Source organism: Neurospora tetraspora (assembly GCF_033439725.1).
Source record: "Neurospora tetraspora strain CBS 560.94 chromosome Unknown B0H65scaffold_1, whole genome shotgun sequence".
Taxonomy (NCBI): domain Eukaryota; kingdom Fungi; phylum Ascomycota; class Sordariomycetes; order Sordariales; family Sordariaceae; genus Neurospora; species Neurospora tetraspora.
Genome location: NW_026944383.1, coordinates 2826321 through 2838867, shown reverse-complemented (window position 1 = coordinate 2838867; position 12547 = coordinate 2826321). Strand labels below are relative to the sequence as shown.

The 12547-nt window shown below is 52.9% G+C and overlaps 4 protein-coding genes across 4 annotated transcripts; 2 read left to right on the top strand and 2 right to left on the bottom strand.

The window, feature by feature from the left end:
* Window positions 1–3946: 3946 nt before the first annotated feature.
* Window positions 3947–4322, top strand: B0H65DRAFT_544085 (uncharacterized protein; the record flags this gene model as incomplete). Its single annotated transcript, XM_062829267.1, has 2 exons — window positions 3947–4054; window positions 4224–4322. The coding sequence occupies 2 exons, from the start codon at window positions 3947–3949 to the stop codon at window positions 4320–4322; spliced, it is 207 nt and encodes a 68-aa protein (XP_062686170.1).
* Window positions 4323–5139: 817 nt separating this feature from the next.
* B0H65DRAFT_24902 (uncharacterized protein) lies at window positions 5140–5960 on the bottom strand. The gene has a single exon (XM_062822438.1). The coding sequence runs from the start codon at window positions 5752–5754 to the stop codon at window positions 5329–5331; it is 426 nt and encodes a 141-aa protein (XP_062686169.1). The 5' UTR covers window positions 5755–5960; the 3' UTR covers window positions 5140–5328.
* A 1020-nt stretch (window positions 5961–6980) lies between these two features.
* B0H65DRAFT_449723 (uncharacterized protein) lies at window positions 6981–11467 on the top strand. Its single transcript, XM_062825970.1, has 5 exons — window positions 6981–7592; window positions 7746–8931; window positions 8991–9125; window positions 9180–9319; window positions 9367–11467. The coding sequence occupies exons 1-5, from the start codon at window positions 7129–7131 to the stop codon at window positions 11225–11227; spliced, it is 3786 nt and encodes a 1261-aa protein (XP_062686168.1). The 5' UTR covers window positions 6981–7128; the 3' UTR covers window positions 11228–11467.
* A 62-nt stretch (window positions 11468–11529) lies between these two features.
* Window positions 11530–12378, bottom strand: B0H65DRAFT_24854 (uncharacterized protein). The gene is made up of 3 exons (XM_062822432.1): window positions 12321–12378; window positions 12033–12254; window positions 11530–11887 (listed from the first exon to the last, which is right to left on the bottom strand). Exons 2-3 carry the CDS (start codon window positions 12127–12129, stop codon window positions 11697–11699), a joined length of 288 nt encoding a protein of 95 aa, XP_062686167.1. The 5' UTR covers window positions 12130–12254; window positions 12321–12378; the 3' UTR covers window positions 11530–11696.
* Between the last annotated feature and the right edge of the window lie 169 nt (window positions 12379–12547).

Below are 12547 nucleotides of genomic sequence, written 5' to 3'. Positions count from 1 at the left end.
CGGGGGAAACGGAAAACGGAGTGCCGCCGGGCCAAGACGGGCAGATCGGGCAGGCCGGTTTGCGTACTTACCGTACTTACAGCCACGTGAAGGGAAGAAAGCGAAAAGCCCATGGAATGATGGAACAGACGGCGAAGGACTGCGAGTTAATTCGTTCCCGACAGTCTGGTTCCAGGACGGAAGGGAAGGGGAAGGAAGGATAGGAGAAAGATGCATCCTTCCGTAACCACAACCGCAGGCCACGAATTTCCCGTTGGCAGATGTTTCCGTGCAACACAGAGGCTGGGATATTTCTCCTCTGCTCCATGTTTGCGCCGTGTAGGAGAGACTTTCCTCGGATTTGGTTGTAAACTATGTCAGAGGGCTCTGAAAGGGCACGGCTGCCCGAAAGTACCAACGACCGAGGGTTGGGGGAGCTTCAAGATAGCTCAGGGACCCCTAGATCTCACCTGCTGGTGAGTAAATATTCAATGGCAGTCTAGGCAATCTGTTCATGCTCGCGTAGAGATATCGAGACTCTCAACGACGGGCAGGGGTCTTGAAGATGGGGCACCATTATCAGATCATTTGTCTGACACAGTGAACAAGCCTTCCTACCGTTGTTCTTGCATGTACACAGTGTGCGATTATTTGGTGCAAACATGTCGGGACGAGGTGGGCGGCAGATTGGAGGCGTCCCGAACGTTGTAACGGAGAGGAGAGATTCAATCTGTATAGCAAACGCAAGATCCCGGTGTTGAATCGAAACCGATTTCAAGCTCTTTCGTGAAGCATAGGGTAAGAAAGAGGATGGGATATCTTTTGAAGAGTCAGCAACGTTGTGTGATGTATGTGTGCAAGTTTGGGTAGTCAGCGATATCGCACGCTCTGCCATTGCTGGGAGTCCTCTCAACATGAAGTCTAGCATTGGTCCACGGTTGTCGCCATGCCAGATATCTCATCACCGCGATGGCATTCGGGAAGCGTCTCATCGTCATCACGTTGAGATTTGGGTGGGGCATATGAGTTAAGCCCTTCTCTCTCGCCAGAGCTTGCCCGATGCGGTACAGCTTCAATTGTACCCCGACTGATCTTCGAACTCGTCGGCAGCCTGTCAGGCTATCAATGGCTGTTACTGGTTTCAGAAGAGCGTTCCTGGATGATGGTTGATGTCACGGGAGCACGGCGAAGACGATGATGTAGGAGCGCTAGTGTAACCGATGTTAAAGCCGACAAGGGGCTTGACGTTCCCCGTTGTTGGTCTCGCTGTTGTTCGGTCCACCGGGAGTCTTGAGAGCATCATGTCAAGCGAAAGCCCCTTGCCGGTTTTAGGAGGGCCGAAAAAGGGTAGCCCGAGGTGCCCAAAAAGATATCAATCGATGTGTTTCTCTGAAATCTGTTGGGCTGCAGGTACGCGGTTGCAGGATACTCGAATCGCGAGTGTATAGACGGTGACAGCTGGCATAACAACCCCCGATGGTGAATTGACAAACGCCAACGAAGGATTTGGATCAAGGATGATATCGAGATAGCATATGGTAATCGCAGCTCGAGTTGTGGAGAAGAGGCCAGCAGTGATGTTCATGGATATGATATCAGTGGGCTCGTGGGCCCCTTGAGTGAGTCGGTAGTTGAGTCGACACGACATCGAAAACCAGGTTGAGGAGCAGATCAAGGGGCCAGATGGTGGTTAGATGTGCGGGGTTGAGGTGATGTGTAAAAGAACGACTTGACGACGTATACTTGACTAGCATGAGGCTCCCCAGACTGGAGATCATGGGCCGGCCGAAGTCGTCTTGGGCTAAGGGAACTAGACGATGGGTTCGGTAAATGTCTAGCTTGAACCGAGTGGGTGTGGCTTATTCCACCAGAGGTCTCATCTGCTGATTTTCTGTCTCGCTTGGGCAACGGTTGAAGTGAGAACGAGGGCATGACCAGGAGGGCAGACGATGGTCTTCTCTTGTCCTGTTGGCCAGTATTTTTTTACCTCGGGGATCCTGGCAAAAAAACTTTTTCTGTTGGCTGGGTGGTTTGATGTCTGATGGGTGATGTGCAGAGGTTCATGGTGACGGACGAATCACCATCGACCATGGCGTTGGACGTTAACCGTCTGCTCGGGAATTGAACCCAGACGCGCATGGGGTCATTGTGATCTTAGGCCATTGACAGTGTAAACGGAAGAAGGGGGAAGCCGGACAGCCTCCATGAGCCATATCGTATTGACTCTCGGGCAACGAACAACGACGGGCGGTAAGTCGGGAATGTGGATAATGGTGTCGTTGGAGGCTCAATTGTCGACTTGACGTCGGTCGGTTGGCACTTTGGCCTACAATTCTTGGGAAAGAGTAGACGGAAAAAGACGGGCGGGGGTGGATGGGAGAAGATGGCGGTCACCGGACACGTAGCACTAATTCGGGCAGATTTTTCTTGGGTAATTCCAGGTTCTTGCCGCCATCATCTGTTCTTGTTGGCGGAGGTGGAAGAAGGGAAGGAGCGATATTGTCACTGTCCCGTCACGACTTCTTTTTTCTTGGTGGTTGTGGTTGTGGGGCTCTTTTCTGCCAAGCAAATCTCCATCTTTTTTTTCTCATCAGATTATTCTACTTGGTCAAACTTTGGACTTTTGTCATTACCGTCCCAACTGATTTTACTGACTGGTCACAATTCACATCCCTTGCCCCGTGGTCCCGTTGTTGCAAACCAATCTCTCAAAGAAAAACAAAAGGGATGAGTGGAACTCCAAGCTACTACGAGCACAGTACAACACTTACTCTAGTTAGATGACGGACCGAGAGTGGGTGATGCTACCACCACTTACCACCGCTCGAACGATGCGCTATCTAGCGCTGTGCCAGTGTACAAGTTACTACAAGAGTCAAAGGACCGCTGCAGCAAGCCACAAGCTGCATGATCAGGCTTCAATGTCGGAGAGAAACATGCCCTGGACTTTTCACTTTCCTGCGACTCCCCGGAAGACGGCGAGCCCTGCGCAAACGGCACTTGTCTCAGAGTTAAACCAGACTAGCCTCGCCTTGCAGTGCGCTACACAACATAGATGGCACACTACCAAGCTATTATGTGCGCTGTCAGTTGCTGCAACCGTTGAAAGCTGCCCAGGAACCAAATCACACCTGGTCCTTGCCTGGCCATGGTTCATGGGTTTGCGAGTTGCTTCACTCGACTGTTTGAACGATGGAGCAAGACATACGCGATATGGAGACCTCGGAGAACCTTGTCCTACCTCAGCTGCTGTTGCCCAATGGCAGGCCAGCATCTACACAAAGCTGTGATTTCACCAACGACCAAACGAGTGCTTTTCGCCCGGCGGGTCTGTCTCCCATCTTGTCACCACTTCCAGCTTGTGGGCTGGTGGCCAGTACCGGCCCCCCATGGAAATCGTTTGTCGGAGACATGTCGTTGCCGTTTCCCGGAGAGAGATCCCGGTCCGGCCGTTCGACTTTCCCACCTGTGTGCTGTCTTTTGTACGCCAGTTCTAATGCATAAAACCGTCGAGCCTCTGTCTCGCCGTCGGAAAGACGCCGTCCATCAGACGACGGCTCCCTATCGTCCCTCGTGTCCATGACGAGCCTCACCAGTATATGGCCTTGGTTCCTCATCTCCGTTCCCTTACCGCCAGCCGCCTCCCGTCCAAAGATTTCGAGAACGATCACGGTTCATCCTAGCTTCCTTTATCCTTCCCGTCGCCAACGCAATCCCGCCTCGTCGCCGGCTCCGGGAGAAAGAGTCCGGCTTCATGCTACATCAGCCAGGAATGCATATATAGACCTGCCCTCTGCTTGCTCTTGTCCTCCTCCTCAGCATCATCAACATCGGACATCGACCACTCGAGCGATCTACAAGCACACTCAAGCCTATACGCTTTCACGACCTTGAACACCTCAACACTTCATCACTTCACATCTTACAACCCCATAACCTCACTTCGAAACCTACAAACACTACAAACATGTGCCACTCAGCCCCCGCCCACGCTTGCCACTACAACATGAACAAGCCCGAGCAGCAGGAACTGGTCAACCGTCAGGGACAGGGAGCCTTGGTTGACTTTGCCAATGTGAGTACCAAGACAGTTCACTGATACCCTTACCCACCTGGGCCACCACCCCACGTTTCCGTTACTTGTATCTTACATACAAGAGGGTGGCGGTCCGGTTGGTGCGGTTGATATGCAGTGCAACACTACCATGTGGTAAATACAGTGACTAACAGTCATGCTTTCACAGCTCCCCGGTGTTCGTTGCCCAGAGTGTCTCAAGAAGGGCACTGAGACATGGGTGATCCGAGGCCGTGCCTGCCCCGTCTGCAGGCATGAGTGCCTCTAAGCCGAATGCCGAGATCCATCATTTCAACAGAACTACCGCGGAGGACTTAATACGGGGCTTTTCTTTTCCTCACGCCATGGTTTTCGGAATGGATAAAAAAGGACGACAACGGGTCGGAGTTGGGAAGTATGCTAGACTTGGGGGAGACCTTTTGATACCCTTGCCTTTTCGGGTTGCTTGATTTTCGTTTTCCATCCTCGGGGTCACGGTGTTACGGGCATGGCTTAAAGGGAGGGCCAATCAGGTGGAAATCCGGCACAGAATGATAGACATCAAGGGAGGGAACTATACAAAAGGGGCGATGGAATATCCGAAAGGATGAGTTGGGAACTAGATTGGGAATAAGAGATAATAAACACTACATGTCGCTCACGCGCACACAAGAGTAGTACACCTATGGAGAAACCATGACACTCGCTCAACCACTGCATGAGTGTACCGGAAGGGTTCCTATTGGGCCAGGACTGCTGGCAATTCAGAAGTGAGGACTAACATGGAAGCTTGAAACACCATTCCCGAACCTCGACAGTTCCTGTTGAAGAACACGGTGTAACAGGAAATAGGACTGACGGAACTGATATGCCATTATCATGGATTGAGTGGCGCACGTCAACTCATCTCTTCACATCTCCGAGGTGACACTGCCAGTTTCTCCTCCAGTTCATATCAGCTTACACTGAATGGACCGTGAGGATGACAGGTACAACATCACGGATGTGCAAACACTTGGGTCCAACTTCCGACAACGAGAAAGGAAATATGAAAAAAGAGGAGGCTGTTCGTGGCACGATAACACAATAACACAACAGGACCCATCAGTAAGGATGAGGCGAGACACAGGCTACTCACGATATACCAACCGATCCAGCAAATACAATGTGTTTCCCTACACAGCACATACATCCATATATCTAAATTAAATTCCAGGCAGACAACAAAAACAACGCCATCGATGCGAGGTTACAAGCTCATGATGAATTTGGGCAACAACACCCAAATCGGCAGTCTATAGGATCTTCAAAAAGGAAACTTGAAGAATATTACTGAACACAGACACACACACACCCACAGAGAGAGAGAGAGAGACACGGTTCACCAACCACCAATCCCCCAACATGACGCGGCACGGCACGGCACACCAGCCTAACATAACCACCAACACGACGGCACACCAACACACAGACACACAGACACACAACCACAACCACAACCACAACCACAAGAGACAACCAAACACCAAAAACAGGGCCGAAACCACACAGCGACCGGTGTAGATCCTTTCATATCCGAGTGCTTCCCAGATAGATGGAAAACATGGAGAAATCAGCCCATGACCCTCAACGGTGGTTCTTCTGTCGTACTGGAGGTCCGTAGATGGTTGGGCAAGATGAGGCGGCTTGAAAAGAATCAAAACACATAACAAGCAAGACATGACGGAACAAAAAGGAAGATACTATAGAACAATGGCGAAGTGCATCATGACCTCACCTCACTGGGAACTACAAGCAATTCTCCTTCTCCAGAGAACAACTTGGGTTTCATCCGATCCAGAAGAATAAGACCAAGAGAACCGAAAAAGGGGGAAAGTAAACAAAACCCTACTCTACACAGTAGTTTAGAGAGCCCAACTTGCAATCCCCGAGTTCCCCAGTCTCCACCTCTTCGGACACCCTTTCAGTTCCATGATGACATCGGGCTAGGTACCTTTAGGCCCACAGGGGCATCCAGTGGTGCATTCGGTCGATCCCGTCGCTGAGAACCAGGGAAAGCCCCTGTAACTGAAAGGGTGGCCACGAGCGGGCGCTGCTTGGATGGATGATGGATGTAACCCATGGAGCCATGGGACGAACTTAACACTACTGAGCCGAGATAAGCATACAAGTATGACGACAGACGGCACTACACTACACCACTGAAGGAAGAAGCTTAACTCTAGAGGGCTCTAGAATGGGCAAGGTGGTAGATGCGAGACACAACAGGCGAGGGCCTCGTATTGGGTGCTACCTTCTACCGTGTACTAAAGAAAGTAGCTTGGAGAGATATGGCATCACATGCCGAAATCGGATGAGACCACCCAGAGGAGCAGTTAGGTAACTTTCGAGACTCTGGCATGAAGATGGAGCTAACGACGAGCAGAAAATTGGGATTTCATGGACAATAGAGAGGGAATCATGCCGGCACCTTGTTCAGCAACCCGTTCACCAAGAGTGACCGTTCTCTACGGAGCACCAAGACAGTGAACGGTATTAGTCTTTTCGTAACCTGGAATGTATATCATCGAACAGCGAAAAGGGCCATATAGCACGGGCTTGGTATCAAATTCGCTATCGCTCAAAAAATAATGCTTGATTATTTGTAGATGAGTGAAGATGATGACATGATAAAAATGAAGGGTCCACGCAAAGGGATGGTGGAGGTGGGGAATGGAACCTTGATGGCCACCTCGGCGGGCAGATCCGGGGAAAATGGGGAGAAGCCCAGACAGCCCAGGCCCCTGAAGGCCCCGCTGGGAAAGGGCACAGGGCTGGGCAACAGGGCTGGGCTCAGAGCAAGAGCCAAGACAGCCGACAGGGGCCTATCCTCCACTGGGCCGGCCCCACTGGTTCCTTCGGCTAGCTCTTGGCCTCCACCACAACTTCCACTTTCCGGACAGCAACACACGCATTGGCAGCCATTTGCAGCCATTGGCACACATTGACACACATTGACAGCGTGGACGACCAGGGATGTTGGACTGTTGACCAGCGTCTTTGCATTGCAATTCTCGCCTGTCAGGTCTCAGCGCAACCCTCGGCCTCAAGCAACCATGACCATGACGGAGCAGAACGGCATCGACATATTGTGTGACGCCGCGGGCTCCGATCTGCTGTTGTCCTCGCTCGACTATCGCCAGTCTCCAAACTCGTCCGGCACCGGGAATGCGACTGGGAATGGCACTGGTGCGGCTTCCGCTGGCGGAGGCACTACCAACACCAACAACAACACTACCTCGACCTCTACCGCCAGCGCCAACCCACATCCACCTCCGACGTTTCCTCTCCCTGACGCTACTCTCCACGGCCACCAGCAGCAAACACCGGGCCCGCCTCGAGCCAAACGGCCAAAGACCGAGTCGGCTCCACCTTCGGCCTCGGCCTCGACTTCCAACCACGTCTGTCACGTCTGCAAACGCGTCTATGAGCGCGCCGACCACCTCACCCGTCACCTGCGCTCCCATGAGAATGCCCGCCAGTACCAGTGCACCCGCTGTGCAAAGCGCTTCAATCGCGCGTACGTATCGTCTTGTCTTGTCTTGCCCTGTCTTGCTCCGCCTCCGCTCCGGTCCCACCTCCGGATCGGATGGAACGCCCATCCTTTGTTTGCCCAATGCTCCACTCCCCATTGGTCTGATGTATACGGTCACTAACTTTCATCCCATACCAGAGATCTACTCACGCGCCACGAGACAACACACGACAGGGACAACGATGGTAAAGGACGGACCATAATCCGCCGGAGCGACCGTGCCGCTGAAGCATGCCTCAACTGCGCCACGTCCAAAGCGAAATGCGATGATATGAAACCTTGCACCCGCTGTCGGCTCAAGAACCTCGTCTGCGAGACCTCCAACAAGAAGACACCGCAATACCGGACGGCAGATGGCACCGATGCCGGTTCTGTCTTCACGCCCTCCGAACATGGCACCCCAAATGTCGCCTCGGCCTCCATGACTCCTGTCGACGGGACCATGTCGTCGACTTCTGGTGGCTTCAACGGTGGTTACGGCATGCCCCCTGCTAAGCAGTCGACTTCCTATGGCCATCCTCAACATCATCCTCAACAACACCAGCAACACCACCCGTATCCCCCTGCGCATCACCATCCACATCAGGGGGTCGAGCCACTCAATCACCTCGACCTGATCGCGGGGCCCATGATGAACGGCCTCCCCGAGGATCTCCTCTACCCGATTCACTCTAACCCCACAAACCCCTGGTTCCAGGACATCGACTTCACCTCCTGGGACATTAACTTCGACGGCTTCTCCGTGCCCCAAGTCGATTCCTACAGCCAGAGCCCGCAATCCACCGCCGGCACCGCAACCACGTCCTCCAAGCCGACAGCCCACAGGAAGGCGAGCCACCGCGACTCAGCCCGACGCCACGCCGCCTTCAAGCGGTCCCCCTGGCTCTGGGAGCCCTCCGATAAACAAGACTACGTGCGCAAAGAGACGGAAGCGGGGCTCCGAAATCTCGACAATGACGCCGTGGCAGCTGTCGCTCAGTCCCGACTCCCCAGCCGGCCATCAAACCTGATGAGCAAGATCAAGATCGACTCAACCACCCGGGACCGGCTCTTCGCGATAGTGTTGTCGCAAATAAACGATCCCCACCGTGTGCCGTCGTTCCCGTCGTTGGAGTTGCTCAATTTCCTGCTGCAGGCCCACCTGGTGCATGATGAATACCAGTGCGATAGCTGGATACACTCGCCTTCGCTGAACCCGGCCGAGATGTTGCCCGAACTGCTGGGTGCGATCGTGGCGAATGGGGCGAGCTTTATTGCGGTCCCGGCCATTTGGCAGTTTGGGTTGTCGATGCAGGAGATTATAAGGACGAGGATGGCTAGTTTGGTGAGTTTTCTTCCATTTGGGGGTAGGGTAAAATTTGACTGACGATGGGACACAAATAGTTCGAATCGCAAAATGCGAATACTCGGAAGCTGGAATGTCTTCAGACTTTTGCGTTGCACCTTGCTATTGGCATGTGGAGCGGGTTTAAGAGGAAAACGGAATTGGCGGAGGCGTTTTTGCAGCCTCTGTTGATTGTAGGTTGCCACTCCTTTCCACCAGGGATTCGATATTGACCAAGGAACGGACAGATGATGCGCCGTGCTGGCGTTTATACCGCTGCCGTCTATACACAGGCAGACTTACCAACAGTTCTTCCTCAAGCTTCGGACTCGCCAGAGGTGTTGGAGAGGAAATGGCGGGTGTTTATCAATAGAGAGTCTTACAAGAGGTATGTTGAACGGTCATCCTACAGGAAAACGCCCGCTAACGGTACAGACTTGCCCTGCATATGTTCCTTCATGATGTGCAAACTTCTGTCACCCTTCAGACCACACCCCTCCTCTCCTTCACCGAACTCTGCTTTAGTCTCCCCTCCTCACGCGACCTCTGGAAAGCCCCCTCCGCCAAAGCCTGGCGTGACCTGCACTTTATCAAACGTCCACCGCCTCCCGACCGGCCCATGCCACGTCTCAACGAAATCATACACTGTCCCGGCCTGCTCGACGACTTCGTCGACTTTGTTGACATCGAGCTCGTCAATACCGCCGTTCTCCACGCCTTCTGGGGCCAGATCTCCGCTTACCGCTATGGAATGAGGTTCTACCAAGAGCCCTCCACCGTCACGAGCATGTCAGGCAACTACGGACATTACTCTCAGCGTAATTTCTCGAACCATCGGGAGTTACTCAAGTCCATGCATCGGGAACTTTACAGCGACGCGCAGGACTTTGCTACCACCGTCGTTTACGTGCACAAGAGCCAGCCGTACACTCCAGTCTCGCATAGACGGTATCCAGTCCCGTTTCCGGCGCCGGGAGGGTCTAATGCCACCTCTCCTGGCCCTAACGTCCCCTCGCCGGTATCGATCGCAAACTCCAATTTGCCGATAACGTTTGAGATGTTCATGGTGGCTTTGCACGTGGATCTCAACCAGCTCCAGTCCTTTGCGGGGAAGGCAGGCGAGGAAGAAGCGAGGAGGGCGTCTGCCCACTTTTTGCACCAAGACCATGATCCAGGCACTGGGAGAGAAGGAAACGGAGCAGGAGGTGGAGGATGGGTGAGGAGCACAGATGCCAGATATGCCGTTTGGCATGCTGGACAAGTATTCAGAGTAGCGAGGGGACTGCCTCCGACGGGACTGAGGGGGTTTAATGCTATGGCTGTGTATTTTGCTAGTTTGACGTTGTGGGTTTATGGACTGCTGGGTGGTCCAAATCCAGGATCGCCGGGCTTGCCGCCGCAGTTTGGGGGTAGTGGAGAGCATGAGATGGGTGGTGGTGGTCCTGGGGTTAGCGGAGGCTTTGGGGTGAGTCATCATGGGCAGCAGCCGTTCACCGGCGGTGGAATGGAGGATTCGAGGAGGTCCTCTGTCACGGTTCCGCTGCCGTCCGGTCATGGGTATCAGATGCAGATGCCTCATCAACAACAACACCCACATTCGCAGACACTACCTTCACAACAACCCCCACCACCGCCTCATCAGTACCAACAACCACATCCACAACAACCACCGGACGTTCCCTTCGCGATCCTCGACGGTGAAGAGAGTCGCGAGATACGTACGTTCCTACGAACAGGTCATGGAATTCCGGCACTCACCATTTCACCACAGCCACCATCTCATTCATCCGGTCTCTCCAACAGCAACGCTACTCCCTCTTCTCATCCGATAGTGGAATCCCTCTTTGCAAACCCAACCTTACCCCTCCAAACAGCCTGCTCCATCTTCTGCGAAAACTTCCCCTCGCTCTCACACAGCGAAAGCGAACCACTGCCTCCACTGGTCGAAAGTCTGGGGACTTTGCTGAGGGATCTTGGCAGGGGAAGTACGAGAGGAGGAAGTAGGGCGGGGAGTAGTGCTGATGATGACGAAGGTCATGAGGATGATGAGGAGGATGGAGAAGAAGAGGTCAAGGACAGGGACAGAGACAGGGACAGAGACGAGGGACGGAGTGGGGCGGCGAGTAAGGATAGGGAGAGGAGAGAGGATGGGGATGGTGAAGCGGGAGGACATGGACGGGGAAGTAAGGCGGGAGTAGCTGGGGTAAATGAAGAGGATAGGAGGATAGAGAGGGCAGCTGATGGAGGAGGAAGCAAACGGGTTGACGGTGGGCGCGATGGGGTTCGTGGGAGTTGAGGATGAGGTGGATGGAGATAAGGTCAGGAACGGCGGCGTCGGGGTCAGTTAGGATAACTGATGGGAAATGGTCTTGGGTACTGCGATAGTGCTGGATGTTTCGTCGTATTTTGGTTACTGGATGCTAGCCCTCATCGAAAGGATTGCAGGCGGCGCATCGAAGGGAGTATGGGACGACATAATCGGATATATGGATAGGTAGGATTTGGTTAAGATAAAAGTGATATTGATTTAACGCAACCTGGTCATGTTCACCATCCGTGCAAGAATATCTGATGTGAGGTTAGCGGTATCACCTTGTTCCGGTTGGTATGGTGTATGTTATGTTATCAAATGTGAGTTCAGAGAAAGCATCTCATCTCCATTCTCTCATACAATTATCACTACTCTCCTCTCCTTTACTCATTCTTCACACCATCCACTTACCTACCCATCACTCACCCACTCATCACTCCAGTCCCCACTGTAATCACTCCCCAATAACATAAGTACACCCCTCCCCTCCAATCCAAACCTCATGTACCTGCCCGGCGTCCACATCCAGTCTCTCCCCAGGTCCATGCGTCGTCTTCTCCTTTTCTGAGCCCGGGTAGGCGATAGTCAAAGAGCCGGAGAGAATGAGGTGCGTTGTTAGGGAGGAGTGTTTGTGAGGGGCGTAGTCTTCGGTATGGTTGTTAGTTAGTACGTGATAAGTTGAAGTGTATGAAGGGGAAAGGGGGAAAGGTGAAGGAGGGAAAGAAAGGGGGTAAAAGGGGAAGGGAAAAAGGGAGGGGAGGAAAGGGAGGAGAAAAAGAAAAAGACATACGAGCACCACCACCATCAGTCCACGTAAAAACGTGGGAGAATCCCCAGGAGCGGACTTGGGATTCTGCTTCTTTCTTGGAAAGGGAGAGGGACGTCATTTTTTTTCCCCCGGAAACTTCAAAGTTTGTTGTTGGCTTGTGTATAAGATCACGGAGAACCGGGAACCGATCTGATCTGATCTGGTGGTTTCGGTTTGGTAGATCACTAGAACTAGGTATCAGGCCTGATCAGTGATCACTATTAGTGGTGAATCGAGTTGGAAAGTTACTGGTGGGTGCTGTTAACACACCGGTACGGTACTGGTTGATAGGTCTTGTCGGACTTGTCGAGTTACCGACTGACGGACTGATACACTGATACACTGATTGATTGATTGACGTTCTATCTCCGACAGTGATCTTCAGATGTTCAACCGCTCACATGAACTGTGTTAATCAGTGCAAGTGGTGGGTGTTGCGCATAACCGATGACGTCACTTTTCTTTTTGCAGCGCGATACGGTTTCTACCTACCAGTG

Bases quoted from the DNA above. Each gene is read 5' to 3' on its own strand.
- B0H65DRAFT_24902 (XM_062822438.1), bottom strand. From the start codon at position 5,754: ATGTCTTGCTTGTTATGTGTTTTGATTCTTTTCAAGCCGCCTCATCTT.
- B0H65DRAFT_449723 (XM_062825970.1), top strand. From the start codon at position 7,129: ATGACCATGACGGAGCAGAACGGCATCGACATATTGTGTGACGCCGCG. The intron at 7,593-7,745 runs GTACGTATCGTC...ATCCCATACCAG, and splicing joins GCAAAGCGCTTCAATCGCGC to AGATCTACTCACGCGCCACG. The intron at 9,320-9,366 runs GTATGTTGAACG...CTAACGGTACAG, and splicing joins AATAGAGAGTCTTACAAGAG to ACTTGCCCTGCATATGTTCC.
- B0H65DRAFT_24854 (XM_062822432.1), bottom strand. From the start codon at position 12,129: ATGACGTCCCTCTCCCTTTCCAAGAAAGAAGCAGAATCCCAAGTCCGC. The intron at 11,888-12,032 runs GTATGTCTTTTT...ACCATACCGAAG, and splicing joins GACTGATGGTGGTGGTGCTC to ACTACGCCCCTCACAAACAC.